Consider the following 25,489-nt stretch of genomic DNA (forward strand, 5'->3'; position numbering starts at 1 on the left):
CTGCTGTATTTTTTCAGCTATACCTGCACGTTATGTGACTACAGAGTTTTCAAACAGCTATATCATAACAGTCTGTTGCAAGTGTATTGGGTGTTTCAGTTTGCCAGACCTGTCATAATAAATTAATTACAGGATGTTGCAGAAATGGCTAAGTTCCAGCAGCATCTTGCACAGTTTAATATAGCCCCATTTCCCCATTTCAATGTATTTGTGGTTAGATAAATCCTCAGAAAATTTACAGCTGCTGCAGACTAGTTTGTTACCCTCCCTGCCTGTGCAGGAGATAGGAGGGTAACAAGAATTTGATGTCTTCTCAGTGCATAGATTTTACTGATATTTCTTTACCGGTGTGGAAACTTTTTTCCGCTAAAAGTGGCATCTGCAGTTTCTACTGAATATTCACCTCTGAGCATTAGACAGGAATTGTAAAACTGGTTGGCCACAGCCGACCCTAGTGCAAAGAGCACAGTGACAAAACATAGGTGGTGGGAGTTTGTCAGATGAAATACAAAGTTGCCATCCACATCTGTCAGAGCGAAATGGAAACGCAGCCTTTTGAACCTGAAGGATCACCAAATAACATGTAAACCATAGCCCCTCATTCTGAAGTTTTCCAGCCACGGTGAACCCTCTGCTCACACATTGATTCCCCCCGATTTCAATGGGCTTCTCCTTGGGCACAGGGGCCTGCTCACACAGAGTAGCTTGCATGGTCGGGGGGACATGTCAGGGGCAGGGCTGTGGCACCAGAGCATCAGCAGTTACTGGCGGCACCCATCGAAGTTATGACAGGTGCCTCTCCAGGGCCTGGAGCAGCCTAGGAGTGGGAGGGCACAAAGCCACCACAGCCCCTTCCCCCCTGGCCTGAGAGTTCCATGCTGAGCCTCTTAGAGGCCCGGCCCAGAATCTCCCTCTTGGTTTCTAAGGTTTAGTCTGAAGGACCCCAGTAAATAGCATGGAACTCAGCGTACACACCAGAGACGGATGAAGAGCTTGGTAGGATGATTAAAAGGTCTTAGCTCCGAAAGATTAAAACACATGACGGAAGCCACCAAAGCTCTGTTATAATGAGCCTTTCCACTCTCTCCTGTTCCTTCTTCTAAAGCTCCAATTCCTAGTTGCTACATTCTCCTAAATCTGCCCCAGACAGCAGTTTTCTTCTCAAGCTGCTCATTTACTTCTTTCAAACCTCCTCTCCCTTTTATTCCTTATGCTCAGTAGTTCTGTTCCAAATGCACACATTGCCACTTTTAAGCAATACAACCCTTTGAATTGATGCAGTATGTTTTTACAGGCACAGTTGCACATCCATAAATTATTTCCTCCAAAACATTCTGGGTCGTTTTAGGACAGAATGCTAAGCAAAAAAGGTGAAAGACCTGAAAATTAACCTCTCATCTCCTTTAACATTCAGCAAATGCTTCTCATTTTTCCCTCACTTCCAGACTACTACAAGTACTTTTTTTAAGACTGTACGATATGCATGGAAAGTGTGCCCAGTTTTATACTTTGTTACGGAGGTAACTTTTTCTGGCACTCTAGGTTACCCCTTCAATTGGAGAGAGTATGTATTTTATAAAATGAATAGTTAGGATAAGCACTAACTCGGCCTTTAAGTCAATGGTGGAAAACTAATTAAGCTGTTACATCAGCCCTGTGGAAAACTGAAACAGTTTAGTTGGGGATTCAATTTAAAAATTATAGCGGCTTTGTTTTAAGAAGTTGGAGGCAGTACACTTTTAAAAATATAATCCTACAGTACAACTAGGACTGTACTAACACCCATTGTACTTGGAGAGGAAACTTTGAACAGGCATACACGCTAACGCAAAGGTAAGTATGAAACTGAAGTTCATACTAATTTCACAGATGCTAGAAAAGAATCATTTAAAAAAAAAAAACTTCTGTGTTTACCAAACAAGTGTTTTTGCTTTAGCTTGTTCCCGCCTTAGATGAAGTATTTCCTATTCACCTTAGTAATTAGAGCAGAAAGATGTGGTGAATGAAGTGCCTCATTATCAAGTTTGCCTCCATGGTCTCTGCAGAATGGCTACCATGCCGGCTATTTTTCATAGCTGTCTGCTTTTGCTTGTGTTGGACCATTGTTAACCCTAAATGATACTGACATTCAATTCTTCATCAGACAATCAGGTCCAGCCGGCAGATTTAGTTCACTAGTCAGAGACTTTCAATTGTCATATTCTTCTGTGTTCTCATTAGCCCTTGTTTGACTGTGATCCATTGCCTATTGCCTTTTGAGTTAAGTGATGCTACAAATATACAACTTGCGTTTTATGATGTCCATTCCTTAAAACATTAAAAGAAAAAAGAAATGCAAGCTGATGGTTATGGGGGAATGCAAGGAAAAAATGAGTCGTCTCTTCCTTTCCATTTTAATTGTTCACATTTGTGTATTGTTCAACATGTCTTTGCTGACCCACACATACATGTTACAGATGGAGAAATGTATGTATCCACACAAAAACATATACAATAAAACCCCAAAACAACAAACCACTATACTCTCACTGGCCAGGTAGTTATAAACTTCTGTAATGTTTCATCTCCTTGTATAGATTTCTACCTGCTTTGTTCCACCAGTGATCGCCATTGTCATTATTCCACTGACACTATTTGTGCCACTAGATCAAAGTTAAGTCTGTGTTTCCTGTAGAAACCCCTCATTATAACGCTGCCACTCTGGGCTGTAACTTAGTGAAAAAGGTTTCAGCTCACTCACATTTGGGATGTTTAATGTGCAGCGCTAAAAAAAAATAAGGAGAGGGGAAAATGTTCAGATCATGTGTGCAGTATGCATTCTCAACCCTTCCCCCCCCTTAAATTAAAATTTCATCCCTCTAAATGTCTAGAAAGTTGCCACCAAGCGTGTGAAGTTCACCATTTTTAACAACTTTTTATGCGTGTGCTGCATTATCATGAAAAAGGCACCATGCTACACAAGGACACAAAGTTTCATTTCCAAGATTAGTTTACTAAACCATCCCCTTGCTACTACAAATTGACTTGACAAATAGAAAACTTATTCTTTTATGCTTGTTTGTATATTTAAAATAATCTGAATGCTGGTGGGGAAAAAAGCGTTGCCATTTCTCAGACTTCAACACCACTGAAAAGAAAAATGAGATTTTTTAAAATGAATGCATTGGCTACATTTCTAAACACAGGTAAAAACTACAAGTCCTTGATATTATCTCCTGATATGTACTAGTTTAAAAGGTTAATAATAATCTTAATCTGACTCTCCTAATTTGGATATTGAAAATGGCTCAGAAGAGTTGTTTTGTTAAATCCAGATCTTTGTTCTTTCTCATTTCCTCTGAAGTAAATGCAGTTCACTCTAACACTGCACTGAAGGAATACAAAGCAGTAAAAGAACCTAACCTTCATGAGGCAGGGAGAAAAGGATAATGCAAATAAAGCCAGTGATTCTGTAATAATGAGAATAGTAACAAAACAGTTTTTAAAAGTATATTTCCAACTCCATAAATTTTCATGTTGGGTCTTTTATTGGATTTCTCCGCTTAACTGTGAGTTGGAACCATGCCTTGGAAGACACGTCTTCTGCCTCTCCTCTCTCAATTTGGAAAGTGTGGCAAAGCAGCTCTGTTTAGCTTCAGAGCAGTGAACATAATTGGAGCCCTAGTTCCAAGCATGAAAGGAGGCACTGTGCCTTTGATTAGAACTACCATTTCTCTCTGGTGTGTATCTGAAGTGTTATTTTTATCTTCAGCATCCACAATGCCAAATCAACATTTTACTAGGCTTTCCAAAGGAGCACCCAGCTCTTGGCTACTGCTCTGCTCACCCTTACATCAGTGGTGTAGCCTGATGTCATGCTTTGCCCTTATCTTTAAATGTGACCAATGACATTTTTAAAGTCAGAAGATGCTGACATTTTCCTTTCATAAAGCATTAAATCCTACACACCTCACTGAAGTGGCAGCTGGGCTGTATTTCAACAGCAGCTTGACAAGAAGCCAGGCTAAAATATTAAGCAGTTTCACTACACAGGAATAATATGCTTTTATAATATATGGCTAGGGAAACACACACATAGGAGTTCATTATCACCCCAGTGCACACATGTAACTCCTGTTTAGGATAATATGGGATTTGCATACACACACACACACACACACTGGGCAAACAGAGCATTTAACAATGCCCCTGAACAAAGGATTTTTTCCTGAGGAGTTTTACCCAACCGAAACATGTTTACATATTTTATGTCTTCAAAACATGTGCAGGGATGACACTATAATATATGGCAACTAGTCCTTTGCATCTGGGTGCATTTCACACATCAGTGCCCAACATGGTTATTCTCACTTCTTTTTTTAATGGAATCAAGTGCCCTGTCTACTAAATAAGGGTTTTCTAATTTTATATTATTTATTGCTTCAGAGGGGGAGGGGGAAGATTTTCCTAGCAGAGTAAAAATAAACTGGACACCATCAGTCAGAAAAAATACCAGCATTAACTGATGGAAAGTATTTCATTTAATGTCAAATGTAAAATGATAGTATTGTAAGAAGTTATTGAAATAATTAATAATGGTTCACAACATAGTGCCATTATTTTCAAAAATAAACTAAACATATAAAGGAATTAAATACTACACACAGCATAAAATAAACTACCCATTTTGATATGAAACCTTTCTTCAAAATAAAGTAAAATATATTTGGCAATGCTGCTCTCAGTGCAGCAAAAACTGAGTTTTACAAAGTTTTAGTGCACATTTATAGATGTATAAAAAGCCTTCATTTTAAAAATCAATGTACCAAAAAGATGAAGTTTCCAATCCTTACTCATGTTGGTGAGCTTTATTTGAAAGTTGTTCCACTGAAGTCAATTTACTTGCATGAGTAGGTGTTCACCAATAAAAACAAGGGTTGCAAAATCTAGTCCAAAGTGAATACTCAACAAAAGGAAGACATAAAAAGTGTGTTTTCATGTAGACCCGTGTAAGATTCTTTCAGAGTGGTCACATGCTACATACAGAATACCGTCTGTCTTTTTACTTGCAAAAAAATCAAAATTGCTAACACAAAACCTTCTATTGTGGTCAAGCTTGTTTAATTTTAGGTCACAGAGTACTAACAACTTTGGACTTCAGTCTATCACCTTTGCTCATGCTCAAAAATGGCCTGGATCCAACGCCCATTGAAGTCAATGGGAATTTTTCCAACAGTAAAATTCTAGTCAGCATGAGAAAGGTAGCAGAATCGGGATTTAGATTATTTCAGAATGCATCTGTAAATGCTGCTTTTGGGAAATATGAGAGCCAAACTTCAGGCTTGAACTGTCCAGGAGCCCAATCCTGTGAACTGCTGGATACTCCAATTTCGTTAACATCAGTAAGAGCTGGAGGTGCCAGGTTCCTTGCAGAATTAGGCTCTATATGACATGGCATGTCTTGAGAGGAGTATGGGGGAATTTTGTGTGTTTGTCTATGTTTAATGTTTTGGTTTTCAATGTTTTTTTATCCTGAAAGTGAGATCATCATTTCAGCATAAATCCCATTCAAATCCATTTTTTTGCATACAATATTCTGAATGCGACACCTATATCTGGAGTTAAATGATGACTACACTTCAACTGTCAGGCTCAAAGGCAACATTTGTCTTTCCACTTGTACTTGAGCTTTTCACTGCTCTTTTCTTCTTCTTCAGTTCTAACCCATGTGTTCTAGGATTGTTTTCAATGCTGTTAGCGGTAATTGATGATGCAAGGGTGTCAAGAGCCATTACATTTGGCTGACTCTCTATTGTTTCATTCTTCAGTATCCTTTTCTTCTTCTTCTTCGTAATTCTATTGGGGGAGGGGGAGAGAAGGAGGATAAGAAACATACAGAATTAGCTAAAGTTTAGAGCTATTTCCAACCACAGCTGACATGCTAAAACAATTGTCTGCCTTTCCCCCTTGAGTATAGTGGTGAAACAGCTGTAAGTACTACTTTGCTACTGCAGAACCAAAACAGACAAAAGCACTAGAACCAAGTATGGTAGTCTCTATTCCAAATCCATTGCAACATATGTTCTAACTGTCCTGTTTGATGACAGCTGCCCATGATTTTTAAAACTAACTAGAGCCTTGAGTAATCAATAAGTTTAATTATTTTAAAAGTGTCAAATTATCAATCCTCTGGCCCCCTCCAAAGAGCCATTACAGAATATTGGTCATCCTCCAACTTTGATTTCCACAATATTCCAGTCAAAGAGAGATTCCCGGTTTATTTATTCATTCACCCACTCTAGGAAAATCATGCAGAGTGGAATAACTCATCTGGTCATTTTAAGTATCTGAACTAGGACGTATTTACAGAAATACAAGCTGCTTTCATGTCCACTAATGTACTGGGCACTTCACATAAGCACCAAACACACCATGAATCAAGCCAGTTTTCTTATGTACCCTCCCCAACTGCTGCCACCCAATTACGGGTTGCGATGGCCATCTGCAGACCTGCAAATGGAGCAGGAATTTGAGTGCATTGTAGTGCTGCAACCCTCATCAAGGCAAAGTCATGGACCCTCTGTTCTGGGAAGAAGTTGATGTAACCTTACTTAAATAATGACTTAGTTTAGACTGTAAGTTCTTTGGGTCAGGGACCATCTCTTTGATCTGTGTTTGCATAGTGCTCAGCATTATGGGGTCTGGGTCCATGACCAGGTCTCCAAGTGCTACCACAGTACAAATGAATAAATAATAAGCGTGGATGACTGAAGTCCAAAGCACATAAAGAGCTTCATGTAGCTGCCCTGGAGGTTGCAAGGCAGAACAATAGTTGATGTTGGTGATACTGCTTTAGTGCAATAAGCTTTCATATGCAAGCCCTTCAAATGGTAATCTTGCTAAAGAAATGAAGGTTATTCTCCTGTAAACGCAGTTCTTTTGAGATGGACTGTGCACAGCCACACCCCGGGATGTGCTAGCAGTGCAGCTCCGAGCACAGGTGCTGACTTTTGTTTTTGCCAGTGGGTACTTTCCACCTTCCAGTTTCACTGTGTGCCATGTATATGCTCCTGCCACCTACTGGTGTCTTGTGGGTGCTCAGCACTCCCTTTTTTTTTTCAATGGGTACTTGAGCCCCAGAGCACCCAAAGAGTCGATGCCTATGGCTCTGAGCACGAAATATTTGACAGCAGTGCCTCGTGGAGAGCCCTCACCGTCACTGATCCTGAACATTCTGAGCAGGAGGCTATAAAAAAGGGGCAAGGCATTCTGGCCACCACAACTCTTTGTACCACCTCCTCCTCAGGTCCAAGATTACACTAGGACTTTGGAGAAAATAGGAAGGTAGGCAGGGACTGTGAACGTGCAGGGTCCATCTTTAAGATCTCTAGTTCCAGGTGAGTGACCTTCATTTTTAACTCTTCTTCAAGTGGCCTGTGTACATCCCCACTCATGGAATAATTTGATATGCAGTTCTGACATGTGCGGAAGGTGGGACATGGAGTCCTAATTATATAATGACTGAAGTACCATTGTACCAAAGTGAGCATCTGAATGGGAGGCTGGGTCTACTGCATAATGTTTTGTAAATATGTGGATAGAATTCCATGTAACATATCTTCACACTCCTGCAATTGAGAGCTGAAATCGAAGCCACTGTGACAAACAGTTCATGAAACTGAATGGCATCTTCTGATAGGGAAGATGCCGGAGCAACTTCTACGTTATCAGGAGAGGTCTCATCAGCAGGCTCTAGATGTGTGTCCTGGAATTCCATGGGTCCCATTGGTTCTTTCTCTGAAAGGGTTTCTGGGACTACTGATGGGAGGGGATCCTATAGCCCAGTGACGCAGATTGATATGGGAGCAGAAGATTCAATGTATGAAGCTTCCCCTGACCTATCTGAGGGGACTGATCCCTGTAAGGACAAGTGTGTTCACCATCCCCATAACACCTAGGTGAGAACCAGTAAGGTCATCTGGCACAAGGAGGGAATTGCCAGTCCTGCCAATATTTTGCTTCAGGTTCCTTATCATAGTACTTACTAGGGTAAGAGCATGGTCTGTATCTATGTGAACTGTGTAGAGCATCAGTGTAGCATTTGCCCTGATATGCTTTCTTGGGAACCGCAGTGGTAATTTAACCTGTCTGTCACAATCTAATTCTACAATGTTACTACAATGTTAGACTGAGGATCTGATATCTGTTGATGGCACCAAGGAGTCAGAACCAAGATCCAGAACGGATATTGTTGTTGCATTAGTGGCATGACACTTCTATAGGCATTTTCACTGTGCCATAGCCTTAACCTTTCGCCCCAGGTGTTTTCACAACTGACCAAAGGATCCAAGAGGGATCTGGAATGGTGCTCAGCCCTGCTAACAGGTGCAATATCTCAAACCATAATCTTATCTGGAACAGAGGTGCTGGATGTGAAGGGGTGCTCCCACTAGGACTGGCTCTGCTAACACATATGGGGTTCCATTTGTGTCTCGAACTGGGATCTGATGGCTTAGGATCCTTTGGTACTGAAGATTTTGCTGTCACTCAAGGAGCAGAGGACATTACTCAGCAGCATCTTGAGCTTTTTATTGCCTGAGGGGGTAGGGGCTGACACGGGCCTTTCTGCACTCACAGAGGTGGGTAGGGTTTGGCTGCTTGGGCCTCCTGAAGTACTAAGGCTTGGTGCTGGCTCTGACGCTCTTTGTGAGCTCTTGGGATGAAGGTGTTGCAGACTGCGCACCATGCAGGAGAGCATTCCTTCCCCTAAGCAAGCCAGACGCCTGGTATGGGCATCCAAAGTGGGAATACAGCACGACAAGTGGCACAACTCTTAAACCCTGGTCTCTTCATCTTCAGATCTGCCATGGATACCTGAACTGAGGCGTTGGTTCTAATAAACACTAAAAAAAGAAATACTCTTAATAAAGAAAACAAATAAGCTAAAATTTCTAATATTAATCCTAACTAAAAAAAAAAATCTAACTAAGGCACCAAGTCCTCAAAGAGGATGGATCAATCTGGAGAGGTTCTTGGTTTTTCTGCTTCTGTGTTTGGAAGGAACTGAGGTGGCTGGAGTGCCATGACTCCTTTTAATAGCCTCCCTCTCAGAATATTCAGGAACAGTGAAGGCAGGAGAGGAGGGGGCATAAGAGCACTCTGGAGAAAACTTATGAAATGTTCCACCACCAGGAGCTGTACTCCAGAGCATCCCATGAGTGGGAAAGTGCAGGAGCTAGTCGAAGAACAATTAGAAATGCATGAATGACATCATCCTTCCATACTGTCTCAACAAGGTAGGCACTGCTGTCTTAAGAAATCATGAATCTTGGCATCCAGTCCAGATCATGTATTTTCAAGGACTCTGACCCACAGATCAATCTCCTGAATCCTGCCTGTGTTTTTATCTCTCATGGCTGAACTCTTGTCTAAGACATGAATTTTTGTGTGGAATAACGTCACAATCTCTTTCTTTGCAGCTATATTTACATGCACAACTGGCTGCTTTCCTGTTTCTTTCAAGATGGCACAGGAACTTGAGAAGAATGTTGTTTTAGGCTCAAAAGCAGCTCTCCCCATGATGTCAGAAAAGGCAAAAAGAAAAGGAGGACTTGTGGCACCTTAGAGACTAACAAATTTATGAGAGCACAAGCTTTCGTGAGCTACAGCTCACTTCATCAGATGCATGCAGTGGAAAATACAGTGGGGAGATTTTATATACACAGAAAACATGAAACAATGGGTGTTACCATACACACTGTAACAAGAGTGATCAGGAAAGGTGAGCTATTACCAGCAAGAGAGTGGGTGGCGGGGGACCTTTGAAATCATGGTGGAATTCCTCAAAGGCTTCTTTTCCATGGGTCCAGATGATGAAGATGTCATCAATGTAGCGCAATTAGAGTAGGGGCATTAGGGGACGAGAGCTGAGGAAGTGTTGTTCTAAGTCAGCCATAAAAATGTTGGCATACTGTGGGGCCATGCGGGTACCCATAGCAGTGCCGCTGATTTTGTAGTCCTACCAAGACTACAAAAAGAAGGATTCTGGGTGGACTCCTCCTGAAGGTCGAAACAGAGTGGATTTCTACATAGAGTGCTTCCGCCGACATGCACAGGCTGAAATTGTGGAAAAGCAGCATCACTTGCCCCATAACCTCAGCCATGCAGAACACAATGCCATCCACAGCCTCAGAAAAAACTCTGACATCATAATCAAAAAGGCTGACAAAGAAGGTGCTGTCGTCATCATGAATAGGTCGGAATATGAACAAGAGGCTGCTCAGCGGCTCTCAAACACCACTTTCTACAAGCCATTACCCTCTGATCCCACTAAGGGTTACCAAAAGAAACTACACCATCTGCTCAAGAAACTCCCTGAAAAAGCACAAGAACAAATCCTCACAGACACACCCCTAGAGCCCCGACCAGGGGTATTCTATCTGCTACCCAAGATCCATAAACCTGGAAATCCTGGAAGCCCCATCATCTCAGGCACTGGCACCCTGACAGCAGAATTAGTCACATAAACACCACCCTATACCGGAAACCTACTGACCGCTAAACTTACCTACATGCCTCCAGCTTTCATCCAGACTACACCACATGATCCATTGTCTACAGCCAAGCTCTACAATACAACCGCATGTGCTCCAACCCCTCAGACAGAGACAAACACCTACAAGATCTCTATCAAGCGTTCTTATAACTACAATACCCACCTGCTGAAGTGAAGAAACAGATTGACAGAGCCAGAAGAGTACCCAGAAGTTACCTACTACAGGACAGGCCCAACAAAGAAAATAACAGAATGCCACTAGCCATCACCTTCAGCCCCCAACTAAAACCTCTCCAACGCATCATCAAGAATCTACAACCTATCCTGAAGGATGACCCATCACTCTCACAGATCTTGGGAGACAGGCCAGTCCTTGCTCACAGACAGCCCCCCAACCTGAAGCAAATACTCACCAGCAGCCACACACCACACAACAAAAACACTAACCCAGGAACCTATCCTTGCAACAAAGCCCGTTGCCAACTGTGTCCACATATCTATTCAGGGGACACCATCATAGGGCCTAATCACATCAGCCACACTATCAGAGGCTTGTTCACCTGCGCATCTACCAATGTGATATATGCCATCATGTGCCAGCAATGCCCCTCTGCCATGTACATTGGCCAAACTGGACAGTCTCTACGTAAAAGAATGAATGGATCCAAATCAGACATCAAGAATTATAACATTCAAAAACCAGTCGGAGAACACTTCAATCTCTTTGGTCACTCGATTACAGACCTAAAAGTGGCAATTCTTCAATAAAAAAACTTTGAAAACAGACTCCAATGAGAGACTGCTGAATTGGAATTAATTTGCAAACTGGATACAAATAATTTAGGTTTGTATAAAGACTGGGAATAGATGTGTCATTACACAAAGTAAAACTATTTCCCCATGTTTATTTCCCCTCCTACTGTTCTTGTAAAGTGCTGGAAATGGCCCACCTTGATTATCACTACAAAAGGTCCCCCCCGCCCCCCCCGCCCCGCTCTCCTGCTGGTAATAGCTCACCTTTCCTGATCACTCTCATTACAGTGTGTATGGTAACACCCATTGTTTCATGTTCTCTGTGTATATAAAATCTCCCCACTGTATTTTCCATTGCATGCATCCGATGAAGTGAGCTGTAGCTCATGAAAGCTTACGCTCAAATAAATTTGTTAGTCTAAGGTGCCACAAGTCCTCCTTTTCTTTTTACGGATACAGACTAACACGGCTGCTACTCTGAAACCTGTTAGAAAAGGCAAAACATCAGGAAGAAAACTAAAGGTTTAAAAAAACCCTAATGTGTCCCTGAGAAACTAGCACTGTACAAAACTTGCCTGCTCATTTTTTAATGTAATCCCCTTCCCTTCTAAATTAGCTCCTTCCTGTCAAGGTGTAGCAGCAGATTTTGAGCCGGAGTGTCTCTCCCACTCCTATTATCACGTTCAAATGGCCTCAGCATCCTTAAAGCCTGAGAACTAACCCTCTCTGCAGCACTGCTGCCTGCCCAAACAGGACAGTAATGACACAGAATCACAGAACTGGAAGTGACCTTGTGCAGTCATCTAGTCCAGTCCCTTGCACTCAAGGCAGGACTAAGTATTATCTAGACCGTCCCTGACAGGTGTTTGTCCAACCTGCTCTTAAAAATCCCCAATGATGGAGATTCCACAATCTCCCCTAGGCAAATTATGCCAGTGTTTAACCAACCTGACAGCTAGGAAGTTTTTCCTAATGTCCAACCTAAACAGCTCTTGCTGCAATTTAAGCCCATTGCTTCTTGTCCTAGCCTCAGAGGTTAAGATTAACAATTTTTCTCCCTCCTCCTTATAACAACCTTTTATGTACTTGAAAACTGTTATATCCCCTCTCAGTCTTCTCTTCTCCAGACTAAACAAACCCAGTTTTTTCAATCTTCTCTCATAGGTCATGTTTTCTAGACCTTTAATCATTTTTGTTGCTCTTCTCTGGACTTTCTCCAATTTGTCCACATTCCTGAAATGTGGCACCCAGAACTAGACACAATGCTCCAGTTGAGGCCTAATAAGCGTTGAGTAGAGCAGAATTACTACTTCTCGTGTCTTGCTTACAATACTCCTGCTAATACATCCTGAAATGATGAGGTTTCCTTTTTTTGCAACAGCGTTCCACTGTTGACTCATATTTAGCTTGTGATCCACTATACCCCCAGATCCCTTTCCGCAGTACTCCCTCCTACGCAGTCATTTCCCATTTAGTATGTGTGCAACTGATTGTTCCTTCCTAAGTGGAGTACTTTGCATTTGTCCTTATTGAATTTCATCCTATTTACTTCAGACCATTTCTCCGGTTTGTCCAGATCATTTTGTATTTTAAACCTGTCCTCCAAAACACTTGCAACCCCTCCCAGCTTAGTATCATCCGCAAACTTCATAAGTGTACTCTCTATGCCATTATCTAAATCATTGATGAAGATATTGAACAGAACCGGACCCAGAACCGATCCCTGCAGGACCCCACTCATTATGACCTTCCAGCATGACTGCGAACCACTAATATCTACTCTCTGGGAATGATTTTCCAACCAGTTATGCACCCACCTTATAGTAGCTCCATCTAGGTTGTATTTCCCTAGTTTGTTTATGAGAAGATCATGTGAGATAGTATCAAAAGCTTTACTGAAGTCAAGATATACCACACCTACCACTTCCCCCCCACAAGGCTTGTTACTCTGTCAAAGAAAGCTGTCAGGTTGGTTTAAAACGATTTGTTCTTGACAAATCCATGCTGACTGTTATTTATCACCTTATTATCTTCTAGGTGTTTGCAAATTGATTTCTTAATTATTTGCTTCATTATCTTTCTGGATACAGAAGTTAAGCTGACTGGTCTGTAATTCCCCCAGTTATCCTTATTTCCCTTTTTATAGATGGACAGTATATTTGCCCTTTTCCAGTCTTCTGGAATGCCTTCCGTCCTCCATGACTTTTCAAAGATAATTGCTAATGGCTCAGATATCTCCTCAGTCAGCTCCTTGAGTATTCTAGGATGCATTTAATCAGGCCCTGGTGATTTGAAGACATCTAACTTTAAGTAATTTTTGACGTGTTCTTTCCCTATTTTAGATTCTGATCCTACCTCATTTTCACTGGCATTCACTATGTTAGACGTCCAATCGCCACCAACATTCTTGGTGAAAACCGAAACAAAGAAGTCATTACGCACCCCTGCCATTTCCACATTTTCTGTTATTGTCTTTCCCCCCTCACTGAGTAGCAGGCCCTTCAGTCCCTCTCATGTTTGGAGTGGCATCTCTGTGACATGCCTACTCCCTGCTGCGCAGGAAGAGAGACTGCTAGAATTTAAAGTCTGATGACTCAGGCATCCAACACCTTTCTGAACTGCAGCTGAAAGGTTTCTTCGGCCTGGTCTACACTGGGGGGGGATCAATCTAAGTTACGTAGCTGAAGTCGACGTAGTTAGACCTACTCACCGTGGTGTCTTCACTGCGGTGAGACGACTGCTGCTGTTCCCCCGTCGACTCTGCTTGCGCCTCTCACGGCGGTGGAGTGCAGGAGTCGACGGGAGAGCGCTCGGGGATCGAGTTATCGCATCTAGACTAGATGCGATAAATCGACCCCCGCTGAATCAATTGCTGCCTGCCGATCCGGCGGGTAGTATACACATACCCTTAGGCTTTTTATTTCCCTCATATGATCCAGCATCTGAACCAGATTGCTAATGTGACCCTACTCTCATGATGTGTTTAGTTCTCTTTTAAATGAACATTTTATACCTAGTAATGCCCCCCAAACCCTGAATTAGATCATATTCTTTGTGAATTCCATATTTCATAAATCCCTGGTCCTACACTACTCTGCAGATGCTAAAAAAAAAATCACCTTTGCTGAATTTTTAACTATGCAGTCCTGTCATACCGTGGTCCGAGTCCTGTCTTTAAAAAACTGTATCAAGTTTGTTTGTACTCCTCCTAAACCATGTATTTTCTTCTTGAACACAATCCTTTTAATACAATTATGCTCAAAATGCAACCTCATATTGTGTCACGGTGCAGTTGTATAGCCCCTTTTCTTATGGCACATGAGTGTTAAGCAAACTTTCCCTTAACCATTTATTTCTGAATATAGACACAAAGATGGAGCCCTAGCAATGACGGTTTTGAGACATGGTTAAAATTAGAGATAAAAAACCATCTCTAACACTCAAGCATAGGTTATTATATGATCAGCTCTCCCTTTCAGTAGGTGGTTTGCATTTATGTATCGGCTAAAAAAGTTAATGACAAGGAACATAAGTATTTTCTAGGTATTCTTCAAAAATAAACGAATGCAGATACTTAAAATAACAGTTAGGATAACATGAAGATGACATGGAAAAGCAAGTATTTATGCATCCACAAGGAAAATCTTGTGCAAAATGTTTAGATCTTATTTATTTCAAAGTTTCACACATTGTGTAGCTACATATATATGTGTACACACACACACTTAAAATACAAATGTAATAATGAAAGATGCTGGTTTGTTTGTCTTCCTTACATGTGACAAACTCATTCAATTTACATTAATTAATTCTTAGAAGGTGCAGAAAGTAGTTGGCAGCTCATAACAATATGGGTTAATCAAAAGAGCTGAGGGATGTTTCAAGGCAATCCCGCACCTCTGGATTACAGCTCAACTCCCTTACACTATACTCCTTACAGTATCTCTGTAACATACCTATGCAAAAAAGTACAACAAACCATTATTTCCTTTTCACTTTATTTTTCTTAAACACTTCTCTAGACCAATTATCCTAATTTTAACTTCTTGTTTTGCTGTCTCGCTTAAAAGAACAAAGTAACCTCCCCTCCCCCCCGGACAATATCTCAGTTTCTTAAGAGGAGTTGTAGAAATAACACTGCAAATTGCTTTGAATGATTTGTTGCTTACTGTGTCACAGGTGAGTCTATATCTGTGTCATGCTCTGAGATAAATTTCAGGTCCCCTGACTCGGTGATGACTGCTGACATCTGCAAAAGAAAACAAGCAGGAAGGTAGAAAGAAGAAAGACAATGGGGCTAACACATGTACATTGAAAAGCCACCAGCTTCCTGAATAAGGAGAGAATATACCCAGTCTGAAAAAAGAATGTCTATCAGCCATGAAGTGTTCACTCCTATGTGGTTAAAAACAAGGAAACAGCCCCCTGCTTAACAACTCCTTGCAAACAAAGACAGTTTTCAGGTGTGTGGCAAAAACAACGGGTTATGAATCTTTGCTTGAATGAATCTTAAAATGCACATAGTCTGTAAGGGATTAAATTTATTTCAGCTACTGAATTAGTAACTGAAGAATGCTGAGGAGTCATCCCATCTCAGCCTTAACTAGTGCAAAAGCGGCCTGCTTCACTTCATAGCAGATTTTGTTCAAAGTGGTTCAAATCTCTTCTGGTTCGTTTGGAGGTTAGGGTTCGTACAGACTCAAAACGCAACGTGAATTCACGCAAAATTCTCTAGTTTCTTATGAAACCAGTGAGTGTCAGCCCAGTTTGCACTTCACATCCAAAAACCTCTTCTACTCCTAATAGGACTGGGACACTCCTTTACCACAAGAACTCCTCTTAGAAATAGGGAGGAATGGCTCAGTGTGGCTTGTAACTTCCTCCTCCCAAGGTCTGAAGTCTTCCAAGGCAGAGGACACTACTGCCTGCTCCTCCTCCTGGAGTCTTCACGGGCCTCTAGTGGCCGTTCCTTACTGTTGAATTTTCATGAAGGAGAGAAGAGGGCACAACTGGAAAGCCTGCTGCTTCACTCTCTCTCCCCAAATCTTACTCAGAACAGCTGTCCTGGAATGCAACACATACCTCTCACCATGCAGCACTTACTCCCACAACTGAAGTACTGAGTCTTAGGTTAAGTCTACACCGCAGCTGCGGGGTGTAATTCCCAGCTCAGGCAGATGTACACATGTTAGTTCTGATCAAGCTCATCTGCAAAAAATAGCAGCATGGCCATCGTAGCATGGCCAGCATCTTAGGCTAGCCACCTGAGTATGTACCGAGGATTTCAGATGGTACTTGAGCAGCTAGTTCAAGCCACTGCAGCCACACTGCTATTTTTAGCATGCTAGTTCAAACAGAGCTAGCACATGTACATCTACTGAGCTTCAAATGACCACTTTCAGCTGCACTATAGATGTACGCTTAGGGTAATTCCGCATGACCATCACAGGTGTGACTACAGCTTGAATAGGAATACCCTCACTAGCTTGAATCTAGCAGTGATGATGTACTGGCATGGACCCTGGCACAGGCTAGCAATGTGAGTACCTACCCAGGGTTCCAGGCGGGGCTGTACACAGTGAAGCTAGGGTGGGTATGTCTGCCTCAGCTGCAATTGCACCTCTGTTTGCAGTATAGACACATTTAGGCCTAAGAAGCTCCACAGTGCCTTACACCTTTAGCTAAAAAAACCATGCAAAGACGTTTGGGGCATCTCTTGTTCCATGCTTAACAACATAATGGTGGCAACAGGAAGCTTTCTTGTCTCTCTGCTGCAGATTGACAGGGCTCTGCACCCTAGAAAAATCTTTCTGGGATGAGACGGGTGGGCAGAAAGACAACAGGCCTAACAGGCGAATCTCTGAAAATTGGATAGTGCTCTCCATGGAGATTTTCAGACACCGGAGCCTGAAGGAGGGCAAGGGGTTAAGTTGAAAAAGAAGTTTTTCCAGGTAGCTTATGAGAAGCGTGGACTTAAAGTGAACTCATCCAATAAAACTTGGACCAAGCTTATGATTTAACAAAATCAAGTTATGTTTTGAGTTCAAAATGAAACTAAGCAAAACCCATTCCATTGTGTTTTATTATGGACATTTCAAACAACTCTAGTGCTTAAAATCACCCCACCACACCCAGTGATTTACATTAGAGATCATGATGGACCTACCCAGCTACTCTTATCTGCTCGTAAATCTCACATTTCACTCTCAACCCTCATCTCTCCAGGAAATAGCCGTGCCATTTTCTCTGACATTACTCTCTTTGAAATCCTCTCTCTAGAACCACCAATAGTATTGGGAGAGAAAATGCCCTTAAGATCCTCCTGAGTGGCTGACACAGTGATGTAACTACTGGAAATAGCACTCTCAAAGTCAGCAAGCACCTTCTGGGAGGATGTCAAGAAAGAAAGGACAACTTTTGATAGCCTGCCAACTGGTAATTAGCATTTGTATGGGCTAATAGGTGAGGTATACCATTGCCATGCCATCTCTAATTCAAACAAATAAGAGAAAACAAATATTGCCTTCAAGGCAATATGATCTTATTGTAAAGTACAACTTAGGCTTGCTTCACTATTATAGAATGAAATAATAATAATAATAATAATAACAACACTTTACTCTTCGATACTTTCATAGCATTTAAGGCAAGAAGAGAACATTATATCACCCAGTCTGACCTATTGTATATCACAGGCCCTTAAATATCACCCTGTAGTAAGCCCAATTACTAGTATTTGGCTAAAAGCATATCCTCTAGAAAAGGCATTCAGTTTTGATTTTAAGACATTAAGAAATGGAGAATCCACCCCTTCCCTTGGTAATTTGTTCCAGTGGTTAATCACCCTCAGTACTAAAAATCTGTGCCTTATTTCTAATTTGAATTTGTCTGGCTTCTGCTCACCATTGGCTCTTGTTATGCCTTTCTCCACTAGATTGAAGAGTCCTTTTGTAGTTAATATTTTCTCCCCCTATAGGTACTTATTCAGTGTAACCAAGTAACTTCTCAATCTTCTTTCTGATAAGATTAGCAGATTGAGCTCCTTTAAGTCTCTCACTTTGAGGCATTTTCTCCAGCCCCTGAATCATCTTTGTGTCTCTTTTCTGCACCCTCACCAATTTTTCAACATCCTTTTAAAATGTGGATATGAGAGCTGGATACAATAGTCTAGTCTCACTAGTGCTATACACAGGGTTAAAATCACCTCCCTACTCCTACTCTCCTGCTTATACATTCAAGGATCACACTAGCCCTTTTTGCCACAGCATTGCACTGGAAACTCTTGTCGAGTTGTTTGTCTTTTATGACTCCTAGATCCTGTTCAGAGTCACTGTTTTCCAAGACACAGTTCCCCATTCTATAGATCTGGTCTGCATTCCTTGTTCCTAGATGTATAACTGCATTTGGCTGCATTAAAATACATTTTATTTGAATGGGTCCAGTTTACCAAGTGATCCAGATGACTGTGCTGTTCTCACCATTATTTACCACTCTGCCAGTCTTTGTGTCATCCACAAATTTTATCAGCAGGGATAATAAAGCTTTCCATCAATGATCTTAAAGTCCTTCACAAACATTAATGAATGAAGCCTCACAACTTCCCAGTCAAGTATTATCACCCATATTCTGAAGCTGCGGAAACTGAGGCACGGATGTTAAATGACTGGTCTTACAGTAAGTCTGTGGCAGATCTCCTGGGTCCCAGTCCTGGACTTTAATCAAACTACTAGATCATGCTTCCCTATAACATTAATTAAAGCAAAGTAAACAAAGAGATGTGTAAGCTCCTAATTCTATGGCTGATTCTGCTCCCTTCATGTCAATGAGACTTTTATTACTGACTTAAATGGGAGCAGTATCAAGCCCCTAATGGCCAGAGAATTAATGTATACACATTGCTAACAAGGGCCATGTTCAGACATGAGCCATCACCACACATGACTTGTGAAGCGGTCCTAACAGTTTCCTTGGCCAGTGCAGACAGGATCACAGTGTTAGAAAATACCATACCCAGTCAGTGTATGAATGTGTAAGAGTACTGGTTATGACAGAAAAAAGCCTCTCTGTGTTGAATTTACACATAAATCTACATTAACATAATATAAAATTTGGGACTGCACACAAAAGAAGGAAACATACTGTCACTGTCTGATAACGATATACAATGGAGTGCATTAAAGGGAGTGCAACTATGAGTGATTACTACATTTTTCAATGTTCACACCCTCCTGATGTTTATTTTTTCCTTTTTACACTCCCTTTTCTTGTAGTCAGAACTGGGCCAAGTCACTCTCTTGGAGTTTCTCACATGAAAGAAGTTAAGGCTTTTCATCTTCCATATTTTCAAAAAAGGAAAACACAGACAATCTTTAATAATGGAATCTCTCTCCTAACTCTGTTAATATTGCAATCAAACATGTTGCTTTACAAGACAGGAGAACCTAACTAAACTGCACTGCAGCAAAATGCGAACCTAGTCCAAAAACGGATTGTTGAGTTTTTCAGAATGAAACACAGCCAAATGAGGTTCTGCCAGAGTCATGATTGGTGCGAGTAATATCTAGTTCTCCATGAGACATGGGGCAACACACCCATCACCTCCTGGTCACTCCCTGAAATACATTATAAATATATATTAATTCTAATTAGCCCTCAATGCTGATGTCTCTTCCCCAAACTCAAAACTCTCTAGTATAAAGCTTCACCAATCTACAGTGGGCCTTTCCCCCGGGTATTGATTAGTGACGCTCTATCATACTTCTGTCTGATACAGTATTCTTCATATTTTTAAAAATCACATTTTTGTTAAACTTAAAAGCTGAGTAATCTGCACGCGAATGGTCTTCCTGTCGTTCCTGGGGAATTAAAAGGGTTCTGTGCTGGTGAGGACCAGCTGATGATACAAAGAAAACAAATAAATCCCATGTTAGTAAAGATTATAATGATGGGATATGCAAATACACTCAGATACTCCCACTTGTCAGTGGAGTGATCCTGGATTTGTTTACAGAATCTCAGAAATTCTAAATGGAATGTAACACTAGAACAGTTCCTATTTTAGAAAGGAAGTTATTGGCCATGCAGAGGAAGACATAATGAAAACTTGTCTAAGGAATAAGCTATTTTTTATTCTTCTTATAGAAACAAGGGGGAAAGCATCAATAATTAATTAAAGCCTACTCCTTATCACAGACAATTCCAATAAGATACTTCTAAGTTTTTTTCTAGAAATAATAGTGAATACTATTAAGGTTGTAAAGTCAAGTACTCAAAGGTTAGGAAATGCTAGAATGAAGGTTTTAATTCCGCCCCCTTGTGCCTATGCATTCGGGTAGTTTTTCATTACATGCTCACATACGATATTTTCCAACAGGACCCCTGCCTCATTCAGTGCACAGGCTGGGCAGTGCTCACTTAATAAGCAGCTATTCAACATTTTGTTTTATCCTCATTGTTCAATATGTGGCCTTAGGCCTTATTTACTGCATATTATTCAAAGCCTGCTATAAAGTCAGAATGATTAATTTCCTCATTGGCTTTTCTATGGTTGTCATCACTATACGATCCAAGTGCCTCATAAACATTAATTTATTCATCTTCACCAAACCCCTTGAGATGAGATGGTGGTGTCCCCATTTTACAGATGGGCGCTGGGACACAGGGAGATTAAAGTATCAAAAGTATTCAATAATTTTGGGTGCCCAATTTGAGATGTCTATGACCTAATTTTTCAGAGATGTTACTGTTATATAGCACTTTATATATTCAAGCAGAGCTCCCATTGATTTCAGTTGCAATTGTGAGTGCTCAGCATGTCTGCAAATCAGACCCTGGAGCCTCAAGTCAGGCGCCCAGAAAATAAGGAACATGCATTGAGTGAACACCCATTGGAAAGTTTGGTTTAAGTGACTTGCTTAGCATCACAAAGGGACTCTGGCAGAGGCAGGGATAGAACCCAGTTCTCCCAGGGCAGCATTCAACTGCCTTAAGTCCCCTAAGGTAGGTTTTCCATTCCTCTGATCACCCTAGTAGCCCTTCTCTGCACATGTTCCAGTTTGATAGAAATAGGATGAATTTAGTTTAAGCCGACAGGAGAGAGCTCCCTTGTTGGTTTAATACTCCACCTTCACAGGAGGCGGTAGCTATGTCAGCTGGAGAAGCTCTCCCAACGACCTATCACTATCTACATGGGGGGTTACGGTCGGCATAATTATGTCACTCAGGGGTGTGGATTTTTCACACCCCTGAGCAATGTAATTATACCAAAGGTCTCACGAGTGTCTTGTAGAACGGTAATAACACTTTCCTATCTTAACTGGCAATACCTCACCTGATGCATCCTACGATTGCATTAGCTTGTTTCATGGTTGCATCACATCGGTGGCTCAGTCATCCTGTGATCAACCAAAACACCCAGGTCTTTCTCCTCCTCTGTCGCTTCCAACCGAGTCATCCCCAGTTTATAGGAAAAATTCTTGTCAATCCCTACCTGCATGACCTTTCACTTTGCACTATAAAAGTTCATCCTATTTCTATTACTCCAGTTTTTTGGACATTCAAATCTGCTTGTGATATTCCACTTCTCCTCCACATTGGCAATACCTCCCAACTTTGCATCATCTGCAAATTTTATTAGTACACTCCCACTTTTTGTGCCAAGATTAATTAATGAAAATGTTAAATAAGATTGGTCCTAAGACTGATCATTGAGGAGCTCTTCTAATAACCTCCCTCCAGTCTGACAGTTCACCTTTCAGTATGACTCATTGTAGTCTCTCTTTAACCAGTTCCTTACCCACCTCTTGATTCATATATTAATCCTCATCTTCTCCAATTTAACGAATAATTTCCTATGTGGAATTATATCAAATGCCTTACTGAAATTAAGGTAGATTAGATCTACTGCATTGCTTTTGTCTAAAAAAAATAAAATAAAAATCAATCCATCTTCTCAAAGAAAGAGATCAGGCTGGTCTGTCATGATCTACCTTTTGTAAAACCATTTGATATTTTATCCCACATACTGGTATGTTCTTAACTATTTTCTCTTTCAAAATTTGTTCCAATACCTTGCATACAACTGAGGTCAAACTAACCTCATGTAATTAAAGATCTTATTACTGTCACCACAAAATGCTTTCAAAACTGACAGGTTTCAGAGTAGCAGCCGTGTTAGTCTGTATCCGCAAAAAGAAAAGGAGTACTTGTGGCACCTTAGAGACCAACAAATTTATTTGAGCATAAGCTTTCGTGAGCTACAGCTAATCTGTAATCAGTCTCCCTGTTGCTCATGAGAAATTAATGAGCTTCTGTGTTGGTGTCCCATCCCCTCCAACCTGTCCTTGTCCCAAGTCTCTCTTCTCCATACCTGGCACCTTGTCCCACTCTCCACTACTCAGGCCTCTCATGCCACCCCAGTGCAAGTCTCCTTGCCCAGCAGACCCATTTCCCCCCTCTTGGCTCCTCATCCAATCTGTGTTTCCTCTCCCACTATCCAGACCCAGTCTTCCTTCCTGGGCTCCTCATCTAATCTCAGATTTTCCCCTGGCCTGACTCCATGTCTCAGTCTCTTTGCCCAGTCTGTGACAGTTCTGCCCCTATACTACAGCTCCTTGTCAGATTCTCCTTCCCCTGCCGCCACCTCCTTCCCACAACTGGTTCCTAGTCCCAGTCTTCACCTCTCCCCAGAACCTACTCTAATCTCCTCATCTGGCATCAGTGTTCCTCCTATCCCCCCCAAAAGCCAAATAGCTCCTGGTCCTACCCCCATTTCCTTCACTAGCTCCCAGTCTCCCCTAACACAGCTTCCAGTCCCAGCTGCTCCCCCCTTGGCTCACAGTCTCTTTGCCCAGCCAGTCCCAGTTGATCCTCCAGCTCCGAGTCCACTGCCCCAAATCTAAATCACTGTTTCTCTCCCCCAATCATTTGGGAACATGGAATGCAGGCCAGACCCCTACTGATCAAATTTTCTGATGACACAAAGCTAGGAGAAACAACGAGGAGTCCTTGTGGCACCTTAGAGACTAACAAATTTATTTGGAGATTTGTTAGTTTCTAAGGTGCCACAAGGACTCCTCGTTGTTTTTGCTGATACAGACTAACACGGCTACCACTCTGAAAGCTAGGAGAATTGTCAACAGTTTTGAGGAGAGAGCTAAAGTTCAGAGGGATCTTGATAAGTTAGAGAACTGGGCTATAGACAACAAAACGAAATTCAACACACACAAATGTAGGGTGCTACACTTAGGGGAGAAAAATCAAATGCACAAATACAGAATGCGGGATAACTGGCTTGGCAGCAGCATTGCTGAGAACAATCTGGGAGTTGTGGTGATTCACAACCTCAACATGAGTTAGCAATGCGATGCTGTTGCAAAAAAAGCAAATGCAATTTTATGGTACATTAACAGAGCTCTAGCATTCAAGTAATGGGAGGTGATAATACCACTCTACTCAGTGCTGGTTAGACCTCAAATGAATTATTGTGTCCAGTTTTGGTCAGCAGTGTATAGAAAGGATGTGGAGAAACTGGAAAGGAGGTGAACAACAAAGATGATCAAAAGGATGGAATACAAGCCATATGAGCAAAGGCTGAAGGAAAAGACTGTTACCGACCTTTTCATAACTGTTGTTCTTTGAGATGCGTTGTTCACGTCCATTACAATTAGGTGCACGCGCGCGCCGTGTGCACAAACATTGGAAACTTTTCCCCTTAGCAGCTCCCCTCTGGATGGCAGGGGAGCCCCCTAGAGTGGCTCCCTCATGGCAGTGTATATATTACCCTGCTGGCCCGACATCCCCCCTTGGTTCCTTCTTGCTGTTGACTCCAACAGAGGGGAAGGGGGGGTGGGTATTGTAATGGATGTGAACAACACATCTCGAAGAACAACAGTTACGAAAAGATAGGTAACCGTCTTTTCTTTGAGTGTTTGTTCACGTCCATTCCAATTAGGTGACTTCCAAGCTTACCATAGGAGGAGGGTAGGAGTCATGGAATGAATGGAGAACAGCTCTGCCGATGGCCGCATCATCCGTGGCCTGTTGGTTAATAGCATAGTGGGCTGTAAATGTGTGTACTGAAGACCAGGTGGCAGCTTTGCGGATCTCATGGATAGGGACCTGAGCCAGAAAGGCTGTCGAAGATGCCTGTGGTCTGGTTGAATGGGCCATGATTGCTGGGGCTGGAATCTTGGCCAACTCATAGCACGTGCGAATGCAGTCTGTGATCCAGGACAAAACAGGAAGACCCTTCATTCTGTTGGCTATGGCGACAAACAATTGGGTCGACTTGAGGAAAGGTTTTGTTTGCTTTATGTAGAATGCCATGGCTCTCCAGACATCCAGGATGTGCAGGCTGAGGTGTCTCGGGCTCGTGTGCGGTTTTGGAAAGAACACCGGTAAGCAAATGTCCTGACCCATGTGGAATTGGGAGACCACCTTGGGGAGAAATTTAGGGTGAGGTCTATGCTGCACCTTGTCCTTATCAAACACTCTGTAAGGTGGTTCAGAGGTGGAGGGCCCTTAGCTCGGGCACCCTCCTCGCTGATGTAATGGCCACCAGGAACACCACCTTCCAAGAAAGGTAGAGGAGGGGGCAAGAGGCCAGGGGCTCAAATGGTGGGCTCATGAGTTTGGAGAGGACCAAGTTCAAGTTCCAGGTTGGGAAACAGGGGCGAGAATACAGGAACACCCTTTCAGGACCTTTGAAGAATCGTCCCACTATAGGATTAGAAAACACCGAGCGCCCAGAGTCCCCTGGATAGAAAGCTGAAATGGCTGCCAGGTGTACTCTGTTGGAGGAAGGGGCTAGACCTTGATGTTTAAGGTGTAGGAGGTATTCTAGAATAATTGGGATGGTAGCCTGGAGTGGTTGAAGGCGCTTGGGTTCACACCAACGGGAAAACCTTTTCCATTTCGCCAGGTAGGTCGCCCTAGTGGAAGGTTTCCTAGTGCCGAGGAGAATGTGCCTCACAGACTAAAAGCACTACCCTTCCGTGGAATTTAGCCACACAGTTTCCACGCCATGAGGTGCAGGGATTGCAGGTTCGGGCGAAGGAAGCACCCGTGGTCCTGTGTGATCAGGTCTCGGTGGATGGGCAGTGCAATCGGGGCCTCCACAGACAACTCTATAAGGGTTGTAAACCAATGCTGACGGGGCCAAGACGGGGTGATCATGATTACGTCGCCCTGTCTCTGTGAATT

General features: G+C 42.2%; 1 protein-coding gene across 6 annotated transcripts in view; it reads right to left on the reverse strand.

The window, feature by feature from the left end:
- Nucleotides 1–3,614: 3,614 nt before the first annotated feature.
- The window catches only part of AHI1 (Abelson helper integration site 1), a 188,633-nt gene continuing 166,758 nt past the window's right edge, over nucleotides 3,615–25,489 (reverse strand). For all 6 annotated transcript variants that reach the window (XM_073337381.1, XM_073337382.1, XM_073337383.1 and 3 more), the window contains 2 exons: nucleotides 15,457–15,536; nucleotides 3,615–5,835 (listed from right to left, as the gene is read on the reverse strand). In XM_073337381.1, the coding sequence (XP_073193482.1) occupies nucleotides 5,619–5,835; nucleotides 15,457–15,536 (297 nt within the window). In that variant the 3' untranslated portion in view covers nucleotides 3,615–5,618. The remainder of the gene's footprint in view (nucleotides 5,836–15,456; nucleotides 15,537–25,489) is intronic.

This window comes from Lepidochelys kempii, chromosome 3 (genome assembly GCF_965140265.1).
Source record: "Lepidochelys kempii isolate rLepKem1 chromosome 3, rLepKem1.hap2, whole genome shotgun sequence".
In the NCBI taxonomy this organism is placed as follows: domain Eukaryota; kingdom Metazoa; phylum Chordata; order Testudines; family Cheloniidae; genus Lepidochelys; species Lepidochelys kempii.